At 44.7% G+C, this 26,056-nt stretch overlaps 1 protein-coding gene across 1 annotated transcript in view; it reads right to left on the bottom strand.

Annotated features, from left to right (window-relative positions):
- GABRA4 (gamma-aminobutyric acid type A receptor subunit alpha4) overlaps positions 1-26,056 on the bottom strand; it is a 65,459-nt gene that overhangs the window by 15,123 nt on the left and 24,280 nt on the right. Inside the window, exons 3-8 of the mRNA XM_081875828.1 lie at positions 21,060-21,127; positions 18,529-18,749; positions 18,351-18,433; positions 16,589-16,732; positions 13,732-13,884; positions 5,871-6,130 (exon numbers count right to left, since the gene is read on the bottom strand). Of these exons, the coding sequence (XP_081731954.1) occupies positions 5,871-6,130; positions 13,732-13,884; positions 16,589-16,732; positions 18,351-18,433; positions 18,529-18,749; positions 21,060-21,127 (929 nt within the window). The remainder of the gene's footprint in view (positions 1-5,870; positions 6,131-13,731; positions 13,885-16,588; positions 16,733-18,350; positions 18,434-18,528; positions 18,750-21,059; positions 21,128-26,056) is intronic.

Below are 26,056 nucleotides of genomic sequence, written 5' to 3'. Positions count from 1 at the left end.
GGGTGCCGTTAGGGCATGGCGGATGCCCAGTCCCAAAAGATACCGCTCAAACGTGCCTGATGTGAACTGTGGTCCGTTGTCAGAGACAAGGACATCAGGACACCCATGCGTTGCAAACAGGCCTCGCAGCACCCGGATGACAGCTTCGGTAGTGGTGGAGGGCATCAGGGCGACCTCCAGCCATTTGGAATAGGCGTCCACCACTACCATAAAGGTCTGGCCGTGAAAGGGGCCAGCCAGATCGATGTGCACCCTCGACCAGGGCGTCTTTGGCGTCTCCCAGGTGTGTCCCTTAGCTGCCGGTGGTGCAGGCCTCGACTCTTGGCACGCTTGACAGGCGGACACCCAGGCAGTGATGGCATCGTCCATATTAGGCCACCAGACGTAACACCGAGCCAACGCCTTCATTTTGACAATTCCCGGGTGGCCAACGTGCAGAGCCTCCAGGACGCGCTGACGGAGTCCCTGGGGAATCACGACGCGGTCTCCCCACAGCAGACAGCCGCGATGAGCTGAGAGTTCATGTTGTCTGGTTGCGAAGGGCTGGAACTCCGATGCAAAAGGCCCTTGTGGCCACCCCCTCCACACCCAGTTGAGCACCCGGCTGATGGTGCGATCCTGGGCAGACGCGGAGGCCACAGTGGCAGCTGATACAGGCGCTGCCGGAAGATCCTCAATCAGAAGGAGCGATGAAGCTGGAGCCGGGTCTTCCACAAATGCTGGAAGAGGGCAACGGCTGAGGGCGTCGGCATGGCCCATCGATTTCCCCGGGCGATGGATGAGCCGGTAGTGGTAGGCAGCCAGGAAAACAGTCCATCGCAGCATGCGTGGCGAGAGGACCGGTGGAGTTGGACGATCACCGGCGAGGAGGCCCAGGAGTGGCTTGTGGTCAGTGATGAGGTCAAAAGTCCTGCCATAGAGGTATTCATGGAACCTCTTCACTCCAGCCACAAGTGCCAATGCCTCCTTGTCGAGCTGGCTGTAATTCCGTTCCGTCAGAGATAGTGTCCTGGAAAAGTAGGCGAGTGGTGCTTCTCTTCCATCTGGAAAACGGTGACTAAGGACAGCACCGATGCCAAAAGGTGAGGCGTCGCAGGCAAGGACCAGCGGCCTGGATTCACTGTACTGTACCAGCACACTGTCTGATGAAAGGAGAGCCTTAACCGCGTTGAAGGCCGCCGTCTCCCGATGACCCCAGGCCCAAGGCGTCTTTGTACTAAGGAGTCGGTGAAGAGGCTCAGCCACTGTGGCTTTGTGGGGCAGGAACATGTTATAAAAGTTCAGCAGCCCCAGGAATGCCTGCAACTCCGTCTTGTTCTTTGGGGTGGGGGCCTGCTGGATAGCGCGGATCTTGGATGTGGTCGGGTGAAGGCCGGAGGCATCGATAAGATAGCCCAGGAACTCTACCTGTGGAACGGCGATCTGGCACTTCTCCCTCTTTACCTTGAGCCCGGCCTCTTGGAACCTGGTCAGCACGGCACGGAGGCGCTCGAACAGCTGCTGGTGTGAGTCTGCAGACACCAAGACGTCATCAAAATATGGTACCACGCCCGGAAGCCCTTGCAGGAGACGCTCCATAAGGCTTTGGAAAATGCCAGGAGCCACACTCACCCCGAACTGCAACCGGCGGCAACGGAATGCCCCCCGGTGGGTGACGATCGTCTGAGCTTCAGCAGTGGCATCATCGACTGGCAGTTGTTGATAGGCTTGGGCAAGGTCCAGCTTAGCGAAGACCTTACCCTCACCCAGGGAATGCAGCAGGTGTTGGACAACAGGAACCGGATAAGCGTGCTGCTGAAGTGCCTTGTTGATCGTGCACTTGTAGTCAGCGCAGATTCTCACCGACCCATCTGGCTTGACAGGCGTGACGATGGGGGTTTCCCACTTGGCGTGGTCAACCGGCTCCAAAACTCCTTGGGCGATCAGTTTGTCCAGTTGTTCGTCCACCTTAGCCTTGAGAGCAAAGGGAACCCGGCGTGGCTTTAGCTTGATGGGGGCGACTTGTGGATCAAGGCTAAAGGAGATGGGCGTACCTGTATATTGCCCCAAGGTGCCATCAAAAACCTCGGCAAAGTCTTTGACCAGACCCTCAGTCTCTGCGTTAGAGATGCAGTTGATGCCGGTGACTTCCAGGCCGAGGGCATCAAACCAGTCTAGCCCTAGGAGGCTTGGCCGCTGACCTTCGACCACCACCAACCGGAGCAGGCCCGAAAAATCCTTGAAGGCGATCCGGAACCGGCCAACGCCTACCACGGGAATGTCATTTCCCTGGTAGTCTCTCAGGTGTACGCGGTGAGAGTCGAGTTGCCTTTTGGACACTCTGGGTACCAGTCTTTTGATGGTGCTCCACGACACGATGGACAGGGCAGACCCGGTGTCGATCTCCATGTCACATGGAGCTCCTTCAATGAGCACCGTGACGTTCAGCTTGCGTCGCGTAGGCGAGTCGGTTTGGCCAATCGTGGTTCCAGACGGGCAGCGGCAGTTGGTGAGAGCGAAACAACTTCCCTTGGCAGACTGGAGTGAAGGCTTGGACTTGTGAGTCGATGAAGGGGGGGTGTCAGACGGAGCCGATCGGCAGACCTTAGCGATGTGGCCCCTTCTGGAACACTTCCTACAGATGGCGTCTCTGAATCGACACTTGGCACGGGAATGGTTGCCTCCGCAGCCGGCACATTCCGGTTGGCCCTTGGACTTCTGTTGGAACTTCCTGTGCTCCCGCTTTGTCTGGTGCACGTCATCGCCTTCACTGGAGGATGCCTCATGACTGCTGGCCTCTTCATGATGCACCGGAACTGGCTCCCTAGCAAGACGCGGGCTGCTGCACTTGCGGATCTCCTGGGCGGAGCGTTCAGCAGCTTCTGAGGCCACAGCCTCCTCAATGGCTTTCTGCAGCGTGAGGTCTGGCTTGGCGAGGAGACGCCGTTGCAGATGGATGTCCCGGACCCCGCAGACGATTCGATCCATCAGGGCATCGTCTAAGTCTCGGAACTCACAGTGCATTGCAGCCTGTCGCAGGGCGGTGGTGTAGTTGTTGATTGACTCCCCCTCTGCCTGGTTCCGGTGGTAGAACGCATGGCGGGCAGCAATCTTGGACGGCTTTGGTGCGTAGTGGTTGCGGAGCTTCTCTTGGATCGTGTCCCATGGTGTTGCCTGGACTGCTTCGGGCGCAACCAATGCTCGGGCCGTCTCAAACACCTCAGGCCCACAGAGGCTGAGGAATAGGCCCCGCTTACGATCCTTTGATACTGCTGTCAGCTCGTTGGCTTGGAGGTAGCAGTCGAACCGAGCGAGGTAGGAATCCCATGATTCAGAGGCTGGCGCAAACGGCGGTAGAGGCACAAGTGCAGCCATGATTCCGATGCCGGCGTGAAGGGCGATGGATGGAACACAGTGCTCTAGCCAGAACAGTCAGCTCTGAATTGGTTCTGTCCAGTGATTTCGCTCAGTGATTTCGCTCTGTGATTCAGCTCAGTTCAGAGGCTGGCCGCATCTGGCTGTGCTCTGATGTCCATCCATCCCACCTTCGTCGCCAGTGTTAAGTTGTGGGTTGACATAGCCGACGACACAGCGATTTCTCCAAGTAGCTCTTTATTTCGTAAGCTGGAATAGAACTGACTGCAAACAGCTCAGCCGGCCTGCTTTTATAGGCAGCCGGCTGTCAACATTGTAACAACAACAGCCCAGAGTTCCCGCCTAAAATAACTGACGCGGACCTGAGGGAAAACTATGTACAGTATCCCCCTGTTGGCCCAGGGTGAAACTTCACTACATAACACTTTTACCTTTAATTATATCTGGATTGACATCTATACATACACATTTTCATATTATATGCAAATCCATGTCCTTTTCGCTTCCTATTTACTTATGTACTTCTTCTTTTCTGCTGATGTTTTAATATGGGGCAGTCAAAGCGCTTTTCCTTTTCCTTTCCTGCTCCCCTCTTCCTTTTTTAAAAGCTTGCCACCACATCAAGCATCATCTTGCCTGGCTGCAGCAATCTTGTGGCTTTCCTGGGAATAAAATACCCTTGGGAATGATGCTATATTATCATGCCCAGGAGTATTCTTGGGGAGATGGACTGATCCCAAGGGGAGACTTTGAACACTAACTGTGGGGGCTGGGAGTGAAGAAGAAGGAGACTAGAGCTCCATGACATGTTGGATTTATCAGCCGTGTTGCGTCTCTCTTCTTGGCTGATTGGCAAAGGAACCTTTTCCGCTTGGGATGGATCTTAAACCCTTGTTCCTCACTCCTGAGCTGAGCATGTGCTGGATATGGCAGCTGTTCTGTTGCTGTAATATTTTGAGTTCGAGTGTAAAGTACAGGCAGCAGCCTGATGCCCAGCCTTGACGGCCAGTTCAGATGGTGTGATAGCACTTTGATGATGTGGCTTTATCTCAGGGTCAGCCTAAATGAGGTGAGGCTTCATTTTACACACCAATGTCTCATGTGGATGTCTGCTTCCGATAACAGTTTAATGGAGGGTAATTTCCTTCAGATGCGTCAAATGAAAATAAAAGCCTCTGCATTTCCTGTTCGTTTTATCGCACCCTTAAAACATGGCACTAAACAAGGACTGTATACAATTCCATCTCTGCCTGCAGGATCCAATCCACTTTCCTTGGACTGGGCCAGGGAAACTTTTTGTGAATATGCAGCCCAAAGAATGATCTCGGAAAGGATTTTCCAAAATGTTGTTGACACATGGTAGGCACCAATTTGAAAGATAGAATTGTGAGAAGCCTCAAAGCTTTCTAGCTTTGAAAATCCTGGTTAAAAGTGTACAGAAGAGTCACACCATGAGTCCCAGGATCATAGGTTGGAGTCAGTCCCAGAAACCAACCCCACAACAAGTCCAGATCCAATCTGTAAAGTAATCATGGCGGTGCAATGTAGACTGAGACCACAGCATGCAAAGAAGGGAAGTTTAATTGTTCCTTTTCCTACTATGATTTCCCCCAGAATCAGCCTGACACCAAGTAGTGAAAGGTAAGTGGACGTTCCCATTGGTGCCCATGGGAGCTTTTTTCCATTTGCTACTTAGAGCATGGAGGCAACTGGGAGGGTGGGAATGATGGTACAGGAGATAATAAATAAACCTTTCTCCGCCACAAGCAGTGATCCTGATCTGAATAAGGGCCCCAAAAGCTTACTTTTAAGTTTAAATATGCTACATGGAGCTGCCTACTCTTTAACATATATAATTTTGACCTTCAGACCTCCTTGCCTATCTAGGAAAATGGCAACAAGGAAGTAAAGCAAAGAGGTCTGGTTTTAAGGGGAGAAAAAGAGTGTATAGGGGTATCTCAGTTTTCAAACTTCTCCACTGACGAACATTTCGGTTTTTGAACACCATAAACCCAGAAGTACATGCTTCGGTTTTCGAACACGCCTCAGAAGTCGAAGATGCCACACAGCTTCCACTGAGTGCAAGATCCTGAGGCCTAGCTTTCGGCTGTTGAGTTTTTGGTTTTCGAATGTTTCAGAACTCAAACTGTCTTCCGGAATGGATTACGTTCGAAAACCGAGGTACCACTGTAATTGCTACTGGTGTTGCAGATGCACTGCTTTCTGCCTTAGTAACACTGAAATGTTACTGTAGTAACACTTAGTAACACTAAGTAACACTGAAATGTAAGACTGAAGGGAAATGACAAAGAAGTCAGTTTAAGTAAGGGTGCAGTCTAGGCTGTGGACAAAAGTAATAGTCTCAAAGGAAGCTAGAGGACAATGGAGAGCAAGATGGGTTAAACCACCCTAGAATGGAAGCTTACTATGCACTTCAACCCTGACCCAGCTTTGAATGCACTTTCGGTCAACATTTCACTAGTCACGTTTTAATGCATATTAAATAGGCTAAATACCGTGGGTGCCTCTTCTGCACAGTTTTCCTTCTGCATAGGAGTCACTGGAACTTCAGGAGCAGATCTCGCAGCCTTCCTTTTGGCTTTTTCCATCTGAATGTTAGTGAAATAGTTGACAGCTGCAAACTCAATCAGCGCAGAGAAGACAAAGGCGAAGCACACGGCAATGAACCAGTCCATGGCAGTGGCGTAGGAGACTTTGGGCAAAGAATGCCGCGCACTGATGCTCAGAGTTGTCATGGTCAAAACCGTTGTTATCCCTGTAAAAAGAAAAGAAGCAAAGCAACGCTGCTGCATTTGAGAATCATATCAATTTTTTAAAAAATAAATCACTCCAATATATTTGGGGCCATAGCCAAATACAAAATGGCGCAAGTTGAAATAGTTTGGAAGCTTTTCAACACTCTCTTTACCAAAGGGGGGGTGTGCATTTGAGGATTTCGTTAAAAAGCATTGAGACAAATGAGACCCCAGCTGAAATTAAAGTGGGGAGGGTGAAACACTGCATGAGTGAGGTATTGACTGACTGATTGATTGATTGATTGATTGATTGACTGATTGATTGATTGACTGATTGATTGATTGCAATCATATCCCTTTTCCCTGTCCAAGGAACTCAGGGTAGTGTCAGGGCTGGTTCCAGATGTCGGTCAGCACACAGGAAGCAGAGACTATTAGTGCAGTTAATTCTTTCTTCAAGAATATGCCATATAACTTAGCAACACTCCCAGCAGCACTTGCTCTGCTAGTTTCCAGGACTGGCGGTCCTCACCTTCCACTTCCTCTAAGGCTCCTCCTCTGCCGGATGTTTTCCAAGCAGTCTCAAACTTCACCTGGGCACCTGTAATCTCTGCTCCACTCTACACATCGCCTTGCATATCCTTGGAGACTAGTGGAGAGGGGAGCTTGTCGCAGTAGGAGAGGCAGGCTCCAGGGATTTTTTCTGCAGCCTCTTGCCCCCACCCCCTCTGCTTTAGTCTCTGAGTCAGAACAGTTCCCGGTCACCAACTCTCCTTGCTCACTCTATCCTGCTGCCTCTCAGCCTCCAATCCTTCCTCCCACTCTTCTCCCTCTGACCTCCGTCAATTTCCTGGCTCTGAGCCTTCCTCCTCTGGGGTTTCCCATGGGGGTCTCCCGCCTGATGCTTCCTACCACTCTTTATCATCCAGCCACTCCATGACAGGTGGCATACATGGTTCTCCCCCTCCTCAGTTAATCCCCGCAACAGCCCTGCAAAGTAGGTTTGGCTGAGAGGCAATGAGAGGTCAACCAACAAGCCTCTAGGTAGGTTTGGCTGAGAGGTCACCCAACGAGCTTCATGGTCAAGGGCAGATTCGAACCCTCTGCCTCCCAGGTACTAGTCCAGCACTCACTGGAGAGTCAGTGTGGTGTAGTGGTTAAGAGTGGTAGTCTCATAATCTGGTGAACTGGGTTCGCATCTCTGCTCCTCCACATGCAGCTGCTGGGTGACCTTGGGCTAGTCACACTTCTCTGAAGTCTCTCAGCCCCACTCACCTCACAGAGTGTTTGTTGTGGGGGAGGAAGGGAAAGGAGAATGTTAGCCGCTTTGATACTCCTTCGGGTAGTGATAAAGCGGGATATCAAATCCAAACTCTTTTTCTTCTTCTTCTAGCCACAATGCCACACTGACTGCTCATGTCTAAGTTACTCCAGTGTGGTGAAACTCTCCTTTAACAGCACCATAACTATTTTAGATTAATGCAGAAGTTAAAACTATGGCCTCACCCATTCCATATTTTTATTCCTAGCTACTAGAGATAGCCAGGATCCATGAGACATCATGGGAATTAACATGGTGGCTGCCATTACACACACACCCTAATATCATCTGAATACAGTTGCATGCACTCATTATAAGCACTGAAAACAAATTCATAATTTTACATTAAAATGGAGTCATTACTTCGGTGAAAGAATGCTTAGAACTCTGATTGTGGTCAAAAAAGTTTTCATGCTTGGAAATTGATAAGGGTCTTGGTGGACCAGTCAACTGATGATTTTTCCGCCTGTTTTAGCAATTGAAACCTGCTGTGCTATGTGCTATATGATTTTCCATTGTATTTTTAAAGACATACCACCACAGATTGAAACCCTGGGTCCAATACATCTTGTTATTGCTTTTTTAAAAATCTTGCTTAGTTGTGGTCTACCTGACCCCAATAGCAATTAAAGTGTTTTATCCAAGGAGTGTGTGTGTGTGTGTGTGTTAAAAAGTACTAAAGGCAAAAACCTATTTTTTGCAAACCTAAAAGGCTCCACTGAAGCTCAGAGCTCTAAATGACAGTGATTCCACTGCAAATTCTGTTTATGGCTCTCTCTCTCTCTCTTTCTCCACCAGAAGGCAGAGAGGAAGAATGAACTCAATATTGCTTTAAAATAACATGAGAGACTATACATTTTAATAAAGCAGCCAAGGAGACAGCGGTATGTGATCAAATACAGCAGTACAGTGTTCCTCCTGACAGTTCTGTAATATAGCTCTAATGATATGGAACAATCCACTTACAGCTCTTGGACTGAGGCTGCAGCTTGAATTAGTACAGAGCATAAGCACCTCGGGGAAAGGCTCTCTGTGTTCTGCAATGCTATGTGCATGTGTGTGCATGCACACATGTGCTCATTACAGCAAAAGGAAAGCTGTATATGGAAAGTTTGTATTTAGACTGTACACTTTCAAAACTGTATCTGTGTCACAATGCACACTTGAGACATTATTATTATTTATTTATACCCCGCCCATGTGGCTGGGTTTCCCCAGCCACTCTGGGCATCTGACAGCACATCTAAAAACATATTTAATGTGGATTCAGGATCACCTGAAGTGTGGGTTTGGTATGCACATTCACATCTGCCTTGTGATGCAGAAGAGAATAAAGAAATTAAGAGAAGTATCAAAAGCAAGAGTATGGGGAAGCAGAGAGGAGGTGACCTCAACATTTGCTAGACCTACACTGAAAAGATCTACACTGGAAAGATCTACACTGGCTCCCAGTGGGCGGGGTATAAATAATAAATTATTATAGACTACAGTACATTGAAATGAGGCTGAGCCCAAGGGATCTTGGGTAGAAAACTCTCATTTCGAAGCAACTTTCCTTACTCAAGATTGGTGCCTCTAACAATGGCAGGCCAGATACCTCATAAAATAAAGATCGGATACTGTAAGGGGCACACACTACATCAGCAAGCCAGGTTTCAGCAGTCGACAACATCAACTATCTGGCCAAACTGGGGGCACTAAGAAACAATGCAGGGTCGCTGAGGACCATTGGCAATGCACGATAACTGTCCTTCCTCTCCCCTCCCCCCCCCCCCGCCCTGAGGTGTGAACAGAGATATGGAGGAAGAGGTTGGGGTCTTTGGCATGAGGCTTGGGGACAGCTGAGATCTTGGCTGAAGGCAGGCTGGGTGAGATACCTTGGACTCCAGTGCTGTATGGCTGTGGGGAACAAGCCCCTCTTGAGCTGACCATGCTGACTAAAGGTTTTAAATATGTGTAACTAAACAGTATTTATGAAGACACATCCTAACTCTCATGTGAACACAGGCCCTGGGTGAGCGCCTGGAACCCCCTGGAATCTTGCCACAGCTTAGCAGAGTTTGGGGGTGGCATCCAACCTTGCTGTGTCCAGCAGGGCAAAAGTTTGGAGACTTGGCCTCAGATCCATGAGGGATCACCCCAAAGAGTTGCTTCCCTTCTGGCAGCCTCCAAGAGGCAGCCACTTTCCAGATCTCATGCTGTTGGGCAGTACAGGCAGAAAGCACAGTATAGGGGAATTGTGTTGCATCATGTAGACAAGGATTGTATCCTACTGGAAGACAATTCCTTTATTTGGGAACTTACACATTTTATTTTGAAGGGGCCTTTCAGATTAAAATAGTAATTCCAAACATAACAAAAGACTACTGCTAATCCTTCTGATTCTCTCTGGGTATATACACAGAAGCACAGCAGAGAAGTGCTCCCCGGATATTTAATTGTTAAGTATTATCCTATCGTGTATTTCATTAAAAACTCAAGTCTTTTTAAAGAGAGTATCAGATTGCCTAATTGGCATATGAATGCTAATATATTTATGTTGTAGCCTAAACTGTGACTGTTCTTATTCCTCGCATAATCCAAATAGAACTGGTGACATCGATATTAATGGGAACAATTCACTTGCTGCTTGGAGGGGAAATGGCAGGATTATCACTTGGCACTTTTTAAGGAAGCTCTTTATCTGTTAAATCTTTCCACAGGAATGAGATTCAACTGGGAATATGGAAAGAGAGCATACCCTCCAACATTTCTCCAAAGAAAATAGGGACATCCTATCCCATAATAATAATTTTATTATTTATACCTCACCCATCTGACTGGGTTGCCCCAGCCATTCTGGGCAGCTTCCAACACATATAAAAACATAATAAAGCATTAAACATTAAAAAAAAACCTTCCCAGGTGTCTTCTGAAGGTTGTATAGTTACTTATCTCCTTGGCTCGCGGTCACATAACTATATCCTCCAACATTTCTCCAATGAAAATAGGGACATCCTATTTTGGCATGTCCAAAGTCCATTTCAGTGGCCTAATCCTGTCCTGGGGTAAAATCCTTAAAAAAGCTCAGCAACTTCAATCCTAAAAAAAGCTCAATAACTTTGGTCAGCCCTCATGCATGTTCACTTCATCAAATCTGGCCCTTTTAGAAAAGGTTTGGGCACCCCTGTCTAAGGAAAAGTGGGACATTCCAGGATCCGATTAGAAACCGAGACGGCTTCTGTAAATCTGGGACTGTCCCTGGAAAATAGAGACACTTGATTAGTCTGCTTCTGGTGAGTAGAATGGCATAATAGTCACCTCAGACAGAGAAATGTCTTAGCTGGCCCTTGCCCCTCCTCTAGTCTCACACCTAGAACATCTCACTGTTTCATAAGCATTTTTTGCAAGGGAGGGGGAAGATGAAACCCTGAACCACTGTTCATGTTTATTTTACATGAAACTGGCTCACATTAGCTATCCCTGGCTCTTGGCATCAGCTGTACTTATAAGAGCTTCCCATTGAAAACTTTTCACCCAGACAAAAGCTGCTGGGTCTCTGTAAACATTAAAAATATAAAGAGCTTCTTCATGCCTGCTTGAAGATGGAGAAATGTAATCTGAATGGCTGCGCAAGACCCTGCTTCTCATATAATCAAATCTAACAAGACAAAGGCAGGCCGCTGGGAGCCTGAAGCTCCTTTGATGGGAAAGAGAACAAACAAAGCAGAAAACACTGAACTGTACTTCTTGGAACGATGGAATTTTCCAAACTTGCTAAAGACTGCTAGCTAGAAAAAAAAAATCCACAGAAACTCTAAAGTATTTTTTTCAGCATTTTCACCTTTGAGCACAAAGACCAGCAAATGATGGCTTATTGCTACAAATGTATCCCTTCAGGGTGCGTTCAAATGGGGACTTAATACCACCAATGGTTTATTGGCAACTAGGTTTTCTGGTCCCATCACGTCCTTGCAAATAGAAGGGGAAGAAATGGAGGCAGTGGGAGATGGTGCAGCAGTCATGGTGCTGCAGATGGTGACAGCAGTCATGAAATTAAAAGATGCCTGCTTCTTGGGAGAAAAGCGATGACAAACCTAGACAGCATCTTAAAAAGCAGACATCACCTTGCTGACAAAGGTCCATATGCTATGGTTTTCCCAGTAGAGATGTATGGAAGTGAGAGCTGGACCATAAAGAAGGCTGATCACCAAAGAATTTATGCTTTTGAATTATGGTGCTGGAGGAGATTCTTGAGAGTCCCATGGACTGCAAGAAGATCAAACCTATCCATTCTGAAGGAAATCAGCCCTGGACAGATCGTGAAGCTGAGGCTCCAATACTTTGGCCACCTCATGAGAAGAGAAGACTCCCTGGAAAAGACCCTGATGTTGGGAAAGATGGAGGGCACAAGGAGAAGGGGACGACAGAAAACGAGATGTTTGGACAGCGTTCTCAAAGCTACTAACATGAGTTTGGCCAAACTGCGGGAGGCAGTGGAAGACAGGAATGCCTGGCGTGCTCTGGTCCATGGGGTCACGAAGAGTCGGACACGACTAAATGACTAAACAACAACAAGGTTTTTTAACTGATTGGATTTTCCATGGAAAGGGTGTCTAGATTAAAGCTGCAATACCTGGTTTCCTGGGAGTAAGCCTCATTGAGTTAGGTGGGACTTCCAAGTAGACACTTCTAGGCTTGTTAGGTAAATAAGGGAAAAAATACAGGCTGGCATTTGGATGACATTTTGTGGACCTGAAGAAGCTTGCCTGCAGGAGCAGCACCCATCCTACAACAAACAGTTTTCTGGCAACACACACAGTACAGCAAACGCATTGCTAAATGCTCATCAGCCTTACTTATACAGGACAGTCAAAGGCAACAATGTTATTTAAGTTACCATGGATCATTTGCAACCTTCTGAACTCCACTTGGTATTGGTAAGCCAACCCCCTTCGTAATTGACAGCCACCCATCACAGCCCATTACAGCATAGACATCATCACCTGCCTGCTAGGTGCACATACAAAAACTATCCCACTAAAGATAGTCATGTCAGCCATGGGGGTGGGGGGAGGGAATCAAAAATTCTTCCAATTTAGAATCCTGTCTCCCAGGTCATTTGTGTGGGGTGTCTGTGTGTGAGGGAGAGTCTCCAACCAACCCTCTAAATCAGGGTTTCCTGAACTTGTGTCTCCAGCTTTTTTGGGACTACAACTCCCATCATCCCTAGCTAGCAGGACCAGTGGTCAGGGATGATGGGAACTGTAGTTCAAAAACAGCTAGACACCCATGTTTCGGAAACACTGATTGAGTCATATTAGGAGTTCAGGGCAACTCAGAAACTTTTGTGACCTTTTGGTTAGCCTAATAAAGGCATTGCCCGAATATGGATTTCTGAATCCATCCCGCCATTCTTTTTTTATGCATGAATTTAATAATCTGCACTTTCGTAAAAATCAAGCAAGGTGGAGTACAACATATAAGGACAAAATCAACAGCAGAGCCATAAAAACATTGATGAAATATCAACGTCATCTCTGACAAAACCTATTTATCAGGCTTTAATTTATTATGGGAACCTGTCTGAGCAGAGACAACATAGGATTAGGTGGGGATAAATCTATGCACCGCAAGCAAAAATGGATCTATATCAAAGCACTTTCAATTCTGTAAAACCTATTACCTTTCTACAGCCTCAACAAGAAAAGGCGCCACTGAAGTTTTCTTTTGCGATTTCTTGCTGGGATGAAACGGAGGAGGGCTAAGTAATACATACATATTCAGATTTCTCTTTCAGATGGAAAGTCTGCCCCTGCCGGGCCTAATTTTAACCTCTTTTATTCATCTCTCTCTGAAATGTACTGCTTAATAGGTCTTTTGGTTCAATGGTCTCCACTTGATTAATCCTTCTCCAATGCATGGCAATGCTGAGGTTTAGAAAGATAGCTTCTTTAGAAAATTGCTTCAGCCGTATCTGTATTCTCCTCTCCTTTGTCAGAAACCCAGATTTCCCCCTCAGCTCCCTGTGCGCTGCCTCCATGCCGTTTGTCTCCTCTTGCTTTCAGTGTCAATTGGAGCATCCTCTTTCAAATTGCATTTTAATGTGCTTCATTCTAATATCGCGTAATCGATTTTCCTAATTGCTTTTTCAATTCACTCTTGCCAAGCCAGGAGGAGAAAGGGGCCTGTATCAGCGAAGCTGACATTACAGATTCAGAGCCTGAGGGCATGCTCCTTACTTGGCCAAATCTCTCATTCAAATCAGTTGGGCTCCTCAAGAAGACTAAAAAGACATACAAAGTCAGCGGTGAGACTTACCAAAAACAGTTCTGGCAGGAACAGACTCCTTATTGATCCAAAATGAAACTTGGGAGAGGATCACAGTCATGATGCATGGGATGTATGTTTGTATCATAAAATAACCCATTTTTCGTCTGAGGTGGAAGTGTACTGTCATAACGACATATTCACCTTAAAGGGGGGGAAAGCCAAAAGTGATTAAAAAAAAAAACTTTCCGTACACCCAGATTTATTTATTTATTTTAACATATTCTCCAGCTACTCAAATTGCATTCAGTTCATTTGACTCTGAAAACATGAAGTTTCACTAAAGTGAAAGAAGTTTCAGCCTAGCTAAGACAGCAGTGGGAGCGCACATGAGTCACTCCAAGCTCCACATAGGAAGAACAGGATATATAATAATAAACAAAAGCCATACTGAGTCCAGGGAAAGTAAGTAGATCTTAAAATACTATCCAGGAGGTGGGATGTAAAACATGAAATAATAGGGACTGTTTGACATCCCTCATACTTTCACGTACCATAAAGATATGTAGGTATACGCTGGAGGGAGGGGGGAATAAGTATAAGTAAAATATTAGCTGCCTGTTCTGATACTGCAGCATCTGGAAAACATATAATTGCTACTTCAGGATTATATTTTCAACAGATGCACCAAGAAAATGTCTTCCTTTCATTGATTTTTTTAGCCAATGAATACCAAACATAGTTGTTATTCACCAGGTGAAGATCTCCCGTTTAAACCCCATTGAAATGAATGAGGACGGCACAGAAGCATCTCCCTGGGCTTGTGTAGTTGAGTACCCATACATTTCAGTGGGGCCTGCAATGGAAAATTTTCCATAATAGTGGCTGTATGGAAAGTATGCTTGGGACCTTGGGACCAGTCCAATGCTCAAAGCAGGAGGGGGGAAATGAAGTGAGGTGGTTATAGGTCCATCTGAATAGAAATGGAATGGCTCTGTATCCTACTTGGAGTCAGGCTTAAAGGTAAAGGGACCCCTGACCATTAGGTCCAGTCGTGACCGACTCTGGGGTTGCGGCGCTCATCTCGCTTTATTGGCCAAGGAAGCCGGCGTACAGCTTCCAGGTCATGTGGCCAATATGACTAAGCCGCTTCTGGCAAACCAGAGCAGCGCACGGAAATGCCGTTTACCTTCCCGCTGGAGCGGTACCTATTTATCTACTTGCACTTTGACGTGCTTTCGAACTGCTAGGTTGGCAGGAGCAGGGACCGAGCAACGGGAGCTCACCCTGTCGCGGCAATTCGAACCGCCGACCTTCTGATCGGCAAGTCCTAGGCTCTGTGGTTTAACCCAGTGTTTCCCAACCTTGTGCCTCCAGCTGTTTTTGGACTACAATTCCCATCATCCCTTGCCACTGGTCTTGCTAGTCAGGGATGATGGGAGTTGTAGTTCAAAAACAGCTGGCGGCACAAGGTTGGGAAACACTGGTTTAACCCACAGCGCCACCTGCGTCCCTAGGAGTCAGGCTTAGGGCCTACCCAAAAATGCTGCACAAGAGCAAATGAGTTTCAAAGCCAAGACAGTAAAGAGCTAAGGATTATCAAACATATTGCAGGCTTGCATGCCTCCTCCCATGCTCATGTCCTAGTCTACAGAGCCAAACATAGTTGACCAGATGTGTTGTAGCTGGCCACCTGCCTGTCACTGTTTTTCCATCCCTGTTTCTTCAGTCTAGGGCATGCATTAAGAACAGGAGGTTTATTAAGCCTGTGGTGGGTCAGGTCTGTTCCAAAGTGCAACTGTGTGCAGGATAGAACCGAATCAATCTTCTTCATTCCACACCGTGAAAAGAAATTGCCTGCCAAAACCCAAAGCATGATCAAAATGCTCAATTAATTGCCTCACTTCCGCCCATCTTCTCCTCCCACGTACCACCCACCCACTTAAAGGAAAGCTATAAACAACCTGAGCCTTCTGGTGGAAATTCTGGTATGAAACCATCATTCTGGATTTGGGCTGCTGTTCAAACGCAATTTTAAAAGAAGTGGAAGGAAATGTAAAGGTATCTTGCTGGGAAGTCCATTACACTCCAGGATCTAGTTGTTTTATAATTACATACTGAGATTTTTTGCCAAGATCATGGAGACACCTTCTTAAGGAGCAATCTAAGAATCTTGGCCTGATATTCCATTATAGATCAGTGATATCTCACTTACAGATAATATCCAATACATTAGGAAAATATTGCTTCATCTTGTTATCAATAACGACACTCGGAAATCTGTCGCCTACATCTGCTCCCTCTGTTGCTTAATTCTGTCGTGATCTCTGCGAGAGCATGTTTCAAACTGCACCAGTAATAGAGCGTTTAGCAATACAATCATATAACCAACCAACAGCCATCATTTTTTAAAAAATGAAAAACAAAAACACCCACAGATCTTAAGCACTGCCACTTCTCACACTGCTGCCTGTTGCTATTTTTTATCACTACACAAAAATATTTTTAAAAAATTAAAAAAACAACCCAGCAGTAATAGCTGTTATGTTTAATGTGTTTGCTCCAGCAGCAATTCTAATAGGGATTTAGTTTGACAATCTGCATGCAATTTGTAGCATGATAAATCACAAAGATCAACACTTGCCAGCAGCACAGCTATGAAAATATGTCGGTAGCTACAATCTTGCATTTTCAAGCATTTTCACTTTGCTTTCTGAAGAGAGACAGAACAGCATGCAGCAACAGGCTATCTGCTTTAGTGTAAGCCTGGAGATAAATGGTCTAGGATTTGTCATATGCTTATTACGCCTCTTAAGCTACACTGAGATTTCCAAAGCATCTTTGGCTAAAACGAAATTAAATGGCTAACTCCACCCCTTAAGTTGATGATCACCAACTAGATTCTTACCTGTAATGGATTTAACAGTATCAGTGGATGCTGTGTGCCCAAGCAGGTCATACTGAACTAAACTAGAAGACTCTTCAGGAACTTCCACTGAATTCTTAGGTCCTTTTGTCCAGGTATAAATCATTTCACTCTTTGGATATGCATCTGGGGGGGGGGGAGGAAATACATACAATTAAAATGTTGGGTCTTGTCCTATGGATGCCAACAGGCCTTTGGATCACTTCAGGGTTGTTGTTTTTTTACTTTGATTAGCCAGTCACCTTAATAATTATATTTTTATTTTTATTTTACTAGGGAGTGAACCGCTGCTCAGCTCTGCTTGCCAGACCCACCACTGCCATTCGCCCCATATTAACCCCTAGAGCTTCCTCTTCCCACCCCATACAATTACTAAGCTAATTTTTCACCTTCCCAACCCCATTTATAATAATTTATAATAATAATTTATTATTTATACCCCGCCCATCTGGCTGGGCTTCCCCAGCCACTCTGGGCGGCTTCCAAAAAAATATATTAAAATACTGTAATACATCAAACGTTAAAAGCTTCCCTAAGCAGGGCTGCCTTCAGATGTCTTCTAAAAGTCTGGTAGTTGTTGTTCTCTTTGACATCTGGTGGGAGGGCATTCCACAGGGAGGGCGCCACTACCGAGAAGGCCCTCTGCCTGGTTCCCTGTAATTTCTGAAGCAGTTTCTCTCTTCAATTCTGCAATGACTCCACTTTACAGCCATTTTCACTTTCACCCCTATATCCATGCCTCCTTCTCCTCTCCCTCCTTCTGTGCAACTTCCTCTTGAACACAAACTACCCTATTGGTAAACTCCTGAATCTTCCTCAAGCCACACATAGCAATTAGCTTCATTTTCACCTTCCATTCAGTTGTGAAACCACCACCCCATTCCATTCTGCATTTCTCCCATTCCCTTGCCCCCTTTCCCCTCTTTTTTTTTGCAACACCCCATTTTTACCTGCATCCCACATTTCCTCCCCCTTCCTCACTTTTCTCAGCTCTTCTTTACACCCAGATCGCCCCCTCAGCCATCTTTGTGCACACACCCCATTGTGAGATATGTTACTGGATCTTTAAGATGAAACAGAATTTAAAAAGCAAGTCTGCCATTGAACTTGTTCACTTAGAGAAGGTTAAGTTCAGTTGATGGGTGTTGTACACATATGGGTGTCTTCTTGTTAATGAAATATATATATTCTAAATTACTACATTGCACCTGGAACGTTGAAGAAAACACATGGTCCAGGAGTGAAATACATTGTACTGTGGAATATTAGAGGGCTCCACAACCTTTATCTCTGTCACATGAGCTGCGGAGAAATGGATGAGGGAGAGCTTTGAGTACAGTGAGAAGGGAGAGATACTTAAAGGGGGGGCGGCTATTTTAAACAATAGCAGAAGTTTGAGTTAGGCAGGGATGAAGAAACACTGATATGGTGGTTTTAAATAGCAGCACAGCTTTGAGTAAAGCAGGGATAGAGAAACACTGAGGGGTGGTTGTTTTTAACACACACACAAAGTTTTAACAAGGAGAAATGGCAGAAGTGGGTACCACACAGTAGCCAACACCAAGAAGCAAAACAGCAGAGCTTTTCCCAACTCCCTTCTCCCTTGTTTTAAGCTGCCATTTCTCAGCCAGTCCAGTGATATCCCCTGCTATTAATTTCAATTGACCTAAGCCATGCAGCTCTGGATATTATCTGACCAGTTTCATACATAAGACGTTAAGTAGAGAAGGTCTGTGTGACTTACAACTCCCAAATTTCAGAGGACAGGCGTGACCATCCATTGGGAAATCAACCAATCTCATGGGGCACTCAGCACTTATGGTGAGCCTATAAGGAACAAAATGGAGTTAGCCCCAGAATGATGTGTTGCCTCTCTCACGCAAAGTAAAATAAAAGAACGGAAAGATAGATAAATCAACTACCTCATTGTATAAAGGATGGTACCATTTCTCATGATTCTGAATAGTTTATTTGGGGCTGTCATATTATGTGAGACAGATTTTTTCCCATTCCGGAAGAAAGTGTCTGGTGTCCACACTTTGGTAACCATCAAGTTGTTAAGTCTTAGAATTTCGATGGGACCATCATATCTTAATCTTTTGTCGACCCACGTCTGACGAAAGAAAACATCCATCGTGTATTCCTACAGTAATTTGGAAGAGACACAAACTTAATATGTTTTATAAGCATATCCTTTCCATGAATATCCCTCAAGGACAAATTAGTCACTGGTAACTGTAAACTCCCTGAACACATTTCTATCAATTAAACAGAACTATGTACTCCTTTAATACTTTAATTTTCCACATTAGTCATATAAATAAATTGCTATACATATTAAATCAATCAAAAATAATTACTATAATCTGATAGAATGGCAAGAAGCACGCAATTAAACTTGTACTCTAGCACAGAACTGGAAACAGAATGATTAATTCATTAACATATGTTAATGGTTTTCATGTCCACGCTATTTTTTTTAAACAGATGGACAAATTAAAATATGCAGTGGGCCACATGATTAATTATATCAGCCAAAATCAAAGGAATATTATCTAATTTCAACAAATAAAACACAGATGGGATGATCCAAATGGGAAGTAGCATGTCACAAAATGATCATGCAGCCCTTTATTTGGACACCACTTATGTACACACATCTTTCCAATGGCCTTCATAAATGTGTTCACAGGACTAAAAAATGTGTGTGTGTGTGTGTAGATAAAGATCTATAGGTGCATGCATATGGCTTAATGCAGAACCCTATGTGAACTGCAAAGGTCACATGGACATCTAGAGCAAAGAGGCTCCAGAGCAAATGCGTACAAACCTCAGCAGAGAGGGCAAGTCCATATGGAAAAGGATATGCACACGAAGCTGATGTTTTCAGCTGAAATCAAGTCCCAAATAAATGTGACTAGGTCTGAAACCTTAGCGAACCAATTGTGAAATCACTGGGCACTTGAAAAACATGCACTGGAAGATGCACAGATTGAGCAAGAGCAAGGCATAGACTAGAGTCACGACTAAGCATTTGCTGTGACTTCCAAGCAGGAGGAGAGAAAATGTGTGGAAGATGGAACTGGGTGTGAAACTCAACTACCTGAGAACCTCAGCTTGCACTTACAGTGGTACCTTGGTTCTCAAACGCCTTGGTACTCAAACGCCTTGGTTCCAAACACCGAAAACCCAGAAGTAAGTATTCCAGTTTTCGAATGTTTTGTGGAAGTTGAGCATCCAATGCAGCTGTCAGCTGTTGTTTCTGAGGCGTCTGCACCAATCAGAAGCTGCGCCTTGGTTTTCAAACATTTTGGAAGTCAAAAGGACTTCCGGAATGGATTAAGTTTGGCGCTTTTGTTTTTGCTATTTATTTTGCGTTTTTTGTTTTTGAGGCTTTTTCAGTTAATTTGTTTTTGTGACTGTGTGGAACCCAGTTCATCTACTCATTGATTGATTGATTGATTGATTGATTGATTGTGTGACTGTGGAAATGGATAAAAGCCCCCCCTCCAAACAATGACTATCATCAGTGCAGGTAAGAACAAATTTTAATTTTAATTTTTATCATCTACAATACTTTCTTATTTATTTTATAGTACAGTACATTGATTATTGCTTTCATTTTATGGATCAATGGTCTCATTAGATAGCAAAATTCATGGTAAATTACTGTTTTAGGGTTGTTTTTAAAAGTCTGGAATGGATTAATCCATTTTGCATTACTTTCTATGGGAAAGCGCTCCTTGGTTTTGGAATGCTTTGGTTTTGGAACGGACTTCCGGAACGGATTAAGTTTGAGAAGCAAGGTACCGCTGTATTTGTTTATCTATTGGGAGGATTTATAGTCCTTACTGTTGGAATGAGAACAAGCAATACCTGATGAAACATCAGAAGATTAATAAGATTTCTAGTAACTGTGGGCACAGCCTTATAGCTCTGCATTAACTTCTTGCCCCTCCCTGTGACTTAAAGGAGTAGTATAAATTGTGCAAAATGAGGCAACTCAGGGAAATGGACCTCTTTTGCTTAATATGTACAGTTCATAGACTTCAGACTTCCATGGCTCAGACTAAGTCTTTGATGCCAGTATCCAATGCCTCTGTTCCTGCCATTGTTGTCCTTCAAATCCAACAAGGTTATATTGGGGTGACTATTCTCCAAAGAACTGGCTATATCATTTCCATAGCTGGTGTAAATCTGCTGAAAGTGATTTAAACAAAAACCAAAAAAACTCACACACATTGGTCTAAATCCAGCCTGCATGGGAGGACCAGAATCAAGGCTGCCACATCTAAAAATAGCCTGAAAATTAGGCTGCTGCTAATCTTCCCTACTTTGCATGATTGACAGTAGTGCACAAAGGCATCTGAATTAGTCGTTCACTCATTACTGGGGTTCATTTCCTCACCGCCACCTCAACCCTACAAAATCAAAAAAAGCGAGTGATACCTACCATCTCTACATCAGAAACAGGTCCAAAACTGGTGACATAGATATCTGTTTTGACTTCGGTTACAGGACCTAATATATATAAAAAGGAAGTGAGCAAGGAAAATTGGAATGTTTCAGGTTTAAATGCAGGAAAGATTGTACTTGCAAAAAAAAAAGCCACATCTTATGCAATTGTCACTTTGACGATTCATTTGACTAATCGGAGGAAAATGCGCAGGCAGCATGTTCTTCCAACCAAGCCTGCTGAACTTGGAAATTCTTGCATAATGTTGATTTTCATGCCATCTCTTGACTTACATAAGTACACTGGTACAATTCAGAAATGCTTTTGTAATGCGTTGTCTCGGATTGACACGGGCAAGAAAATACATGCACATGAAGATCTGGAAAAAGCTCTTTTTTATATAGAGAAAAGTGGTCTGGACCTTCAAACTATGTTTCAAATTGGGTTAATGGGAAATATACAACTGCATTCGCAAACTCTGTTCACATATAACAGCAAACCATGGTTTGACACTAGAGGAGCAAACCCTATACTCAGTTGCTGCCTTGTTCAAACTCCCTATCCATCTTTCACTTTTGTGCTCCATCTGCTGCAGACCATGCCATTTGCCACAGACCATATTTTGCAGTTACATCCAAGCTGGCAAACTATGGTTTGTGCTTGCTTTGCAAATCAGTGTAACACCGTAAGATCAAATACTATTTTACAGTCCCATTCTGCAACGTAGGTACATGCCATAGTTTGCCAGTTTGGATGCAATGGCAAACTGGTTTACCAACAATCAGGAAGTAATCAATTGATAAGGAAGTGTAGAGGGAGGAGGACAAGGTAAAGGTGTGGGCACAGAGTTCATTCCTGCATGTGAACCTATCCAGAGTGTGATCCAACTAACTACACAAGAAATAGAAAACATTAAGAAGTTAGAATTCGCAATGCAATCCTACCACACCTCACTCAGAATACACACAGGTCCCACTATCCACCTGCTCATTATGCGAAAATTCGCTTATCTAAACACAAATTATGCCGAAACCTTGCTGCACACATGGCTGATTCAGATATCCAAACTGCCAGAGTTTGCCCACTTCCTTAATTTTTTGTGCTTTGCTGGCTAGGGGCTGCCATTTTAAGGCAAAAACCATGGAGAGAGGGAGTGGGGAGAAAGATACGGACAAATCACCAAGCAGGATAATTCAGACAAATCAGGGAACAGGAGACATTAGACAAAATCAGATTTGTCCTCTGCCTCTCTTTTGCTAGTTGGCTGCAGGAAGAGAGCTCATGGAATTAGAAACGTTCCCATAAGAAATAATGGCTCATCAGCTCATTATGTGAATGCTCACTTAACAAATTATTTCCTGGGAATGCATTGTGTTCAGATGGTGGGACCTGCATTTATTTATGAGAATACTGTGGCTCCCAAGCATTTTTTTTGGGGGGGGGAGTTGCCCTCCAAGTCATTTGAGTTTAACATCCTTGACCACAATTAATGTCCAGGCTAATCAGTTCACAGCAAAGGAAGGAGCAAAGTGGCCGTGCGTGCAGTCAAAATGCTCATACATATTTTGTCTTAATAAGCCAAGTTATGGTTTATTAAGCCAAGTTACATAGCCAGCATGTTCACATACTGAGCTGGAAAACAAGTCACCAGCATCTATTGTCCATTATAGCCTCTTAATACCATACGCCCCATTTTAGTTTTTCAAACGATTATAGCAAACAAAATAGCAACAGTGTCCATAATACAGTGGTGCCCCGCAAGACGAATGCCTCACAAGACGAAAAACCCGCTAGACGAAAGGGTTTTCCGTTTTGGAGGCGCTTCGCAAAATGAATTTCCCTATGGGCTTGCTTCGCAAGACGAAATGTCTTGCAAGTTTTTCCGACTTTTCCCCTCCCCCCCTTTTTTCTAAGCCGCTAAGCAGCTTATCCGCTTATCCGCTAAGCTGATAAGCCGCTAAAAGCCGCTAATAGCGCTAATCCGCTAAGCTGTCAATGGGCTTGCTTCGCAAGACGAAAAAACCGCTAGACGAAGAGAATCGCAGAACGGATTATTTTCGTCTTGCGAGGCACCACTGTATTTCTACAAAACAATTATTCCTTATTAGATTTTTTAGGTTTATTTGAAAGGCACAATCTATTGGTGCTTGTTTGAGCACATCCTTCTGTCCCCTTAAACTATTATCCATAACACATTTATTACTTCAACCCCCCTGAAAGGCATACAGACTTACACTTAGGCAAGTCTGTGATTGGAAGGAATTGTTTAGCTAGGGAGGTGGGAACCTCCACCATGCTCTCTCCAGGTTCAAAATAGTATCATGGGGGCAACTTTTGATCCAATCTATCAGAGCTTTTCTTATGTTAGACTTTAGAAGGTGGACAGTGATAATAATATAAATATAATATAAATGGGTTCTGCTGCAAAACTGTGTATCTTAAAAAAGACCTCAGGCATATACAATATTTATTTATTTTTATTTTTTGGGTTGGTTGGTTGGTTGGTTAGTTAGCTAGAATACATACACACCCCTTCATCAATAGATTCAGGGCAGTTCACAACATAAATGCCTAATGCAGGAATCTCAATGCTATCAGTGATGGGCCTACATTTTGGGGGCCCTGAAGCTTGAACCATCATGGAAGCCCTTTCACAACCAGCAATGAGGTCTGGGCATAGCTGTCAACCGTCCCTTATTTGGCAGGAAAGTCCCTTATCCCAGCGCTGTGTCCCACTGCTGTCCCTTATTGATGATGTCCCTTAAATTTCCCAGGTTTCAAAAGAAGCAGCTCCTCTCCCTCCCTCCCTGCCGGCCAGGGAGGAGGGAGGCTCCAACTGTGTTGCTTGGCTGTGTTGCTCACCCAATAAGGAGTCTAAGAACGACTGGGGAGGTGGAGCTTGCATTGCCTGGGGACCGCATTGCCTGGGGACTAGCCTTTGCTCAGCGCTTCCCAGCAGAGAGGTGACGGTGGTTTTCCTTGCTGCATCCCCTTTGCCGGGTTGCTGCGCTGTGGGAACCACCGCTTGAGGCTTCGTTTGGCTGTTGGCTGGGCTTTCTGCCTTTGGCTTGGAGGGGCTCAGAAGTCGAACATACCTGTGCTCGGAAAATCCCTTATTTTGGCTGCTGATCCCTTATTTTCGAGGCTGCTGGTCCCTTATTTTCAAATCTGTAAGTTGACAGCTTTGGGTCTGGGTAGCCACTATTATCTTCTGCAATAGGCTTGTTCCACGGCAGATCAGCACACCTTTACAACATCTGTGCTACTGACTCTCAAACTTTGGGATGGTTGAAATATATACAACAAATATATACAACTCAGATTGAGTCATGTGACTCTAATTGGGTCATGGTGTGGACTAAAGATGCTTCTGGCACCCCACCAGGATTAGCGGCCCTGAAGCTTAACCTTCATTAGTTTCATTGTTGATTCGTCCCTGATGGTTATTCTCTTTGGCTATACCAAAGAGGAAGAAGTTCCATATATTTCGAAGCCTTCAAACTTCCAGGCTGTTGGGTTTATTGGGCTCTTTTAAACAACTCTTGCAGCCTAGCAGGCACAATGTGACAACATTGTGAAGATTTTGTTGAAAGGTAAAGCGCATTTGCCTTGTGCCTAACATTGTTATGTGCGCAAATGTCACCTAGTGTCAAAATGCAGAAAGGAAGCATAAACAATGAGAAAAGTGAAATTATTATTTCCCATTGGCCCGACATGGAGGGTTCAAGCTGCTAACTGAATACAGAACAAAAGCATGTAAAATTACCTCACTTCACAGTTTGTAAATTACACCTAAGAGTTCAGTTCGGAAGAAGATGAATGCAGGAATCACTAGAAGCTTTTCCCAACAAAGCAGCAATATACAAGCCATGTTCGGATCACAGTCACCTCAATCAGCTCCTGCAATTTTCTAGTTCAAAAGTCTTCACCCTCTATCTCTTTTTTCTGACTTTCCATTTTTAATTCCTAAGTCATCAAGATTGTGCAGCTGCTTGAAATCAACTCCTGAAAGTCCCCACATCTTCCTGTTGGAATGACAGCTTTTTGGAACATGACTTTATTCGCTTAGCACAGGGTTGACAAACCTCTGACCTATGGGCCAGGCCTCCCTACTTCACCTTCAAGGCCATTTTGGACTCACTGTACATCTGGTTTGGATAATAATAATAATAATAATAATAATAATAATAATAATAATAATAATTTATTATTTATACCCCGCCCATCTGGCTGGGCCTCCCCAGCCACTCTGGGCGGCTTCCATAGAAACAAAAAATACAGTAAAATACAAGGATGTCCTTGTCGTAAACTTATTGTTTATTGCAGGGCATTTGGTTCCATGTGTGTAAAGCTTTTGCATTGCTGGGTTCTCTTTTACACACCTGAAGATCTTGTATCAGCGGTCAAGCTAACATGCCAAAGCACACAGAATTAATGCTTCAACTGTCACTGGAAATCCATCGGACTGCTTTTGTTTGATTCAAAGCCAGCAGACCTGATGGGATACCTGCCGAAGTCTTCAAAGTGGGCAGAAATGAACTGACACAACAACTTCACAAGCTCATCGAAAAAATCTGGGAGAGAGAGGAGATCCCAGCAGACTTTAGGGATGCCAAAATTATCAACCTTTTTTTAAAAAAGGTGATAGAATGGATTGCGGAAACTATAGAGGCATCTCTTTATTAACTGCGGCCTGCAAAATTCTTGTAAGGATCTTAGCAAACCATCTCCTAACTATATCTGAGGCTATCCTTCCTGAATCCCAAAATGGTTTTTGACTTTCTAGGGGGGCAGTGGACATGATTTTCACTGCTTGACAGATTCAAGAAAAATGCAGAGAGCAAAACCATCCCCTGTATATGGCATTTATCAACCTGACTAAGGCCTTTGACACTGTAAATCGTAATGCCCTGTGGACTGTCCTTCTGAAAATCGGCTGCCCAGATAAATTTGTGAATATCCTTCAGCTCCTCCATGATAATATGATAGAAACA

Source organism: Podarcis erhardii (assembly GCF_964252035.2).
Source record: "Podarcis erhardii genome assembly, chromosome: 9".
NCBI lineage: Eukaryota > Metazoa > Chordata > Lepidosauria > Squamata > Lacertidae > Podarcis > Podarcis erhardii.
The sequence above is the reverse complement of the archived record's forward strand: the minus strand, read 5'-3'. Positions and strand labels throughout refer to the sequence as shown.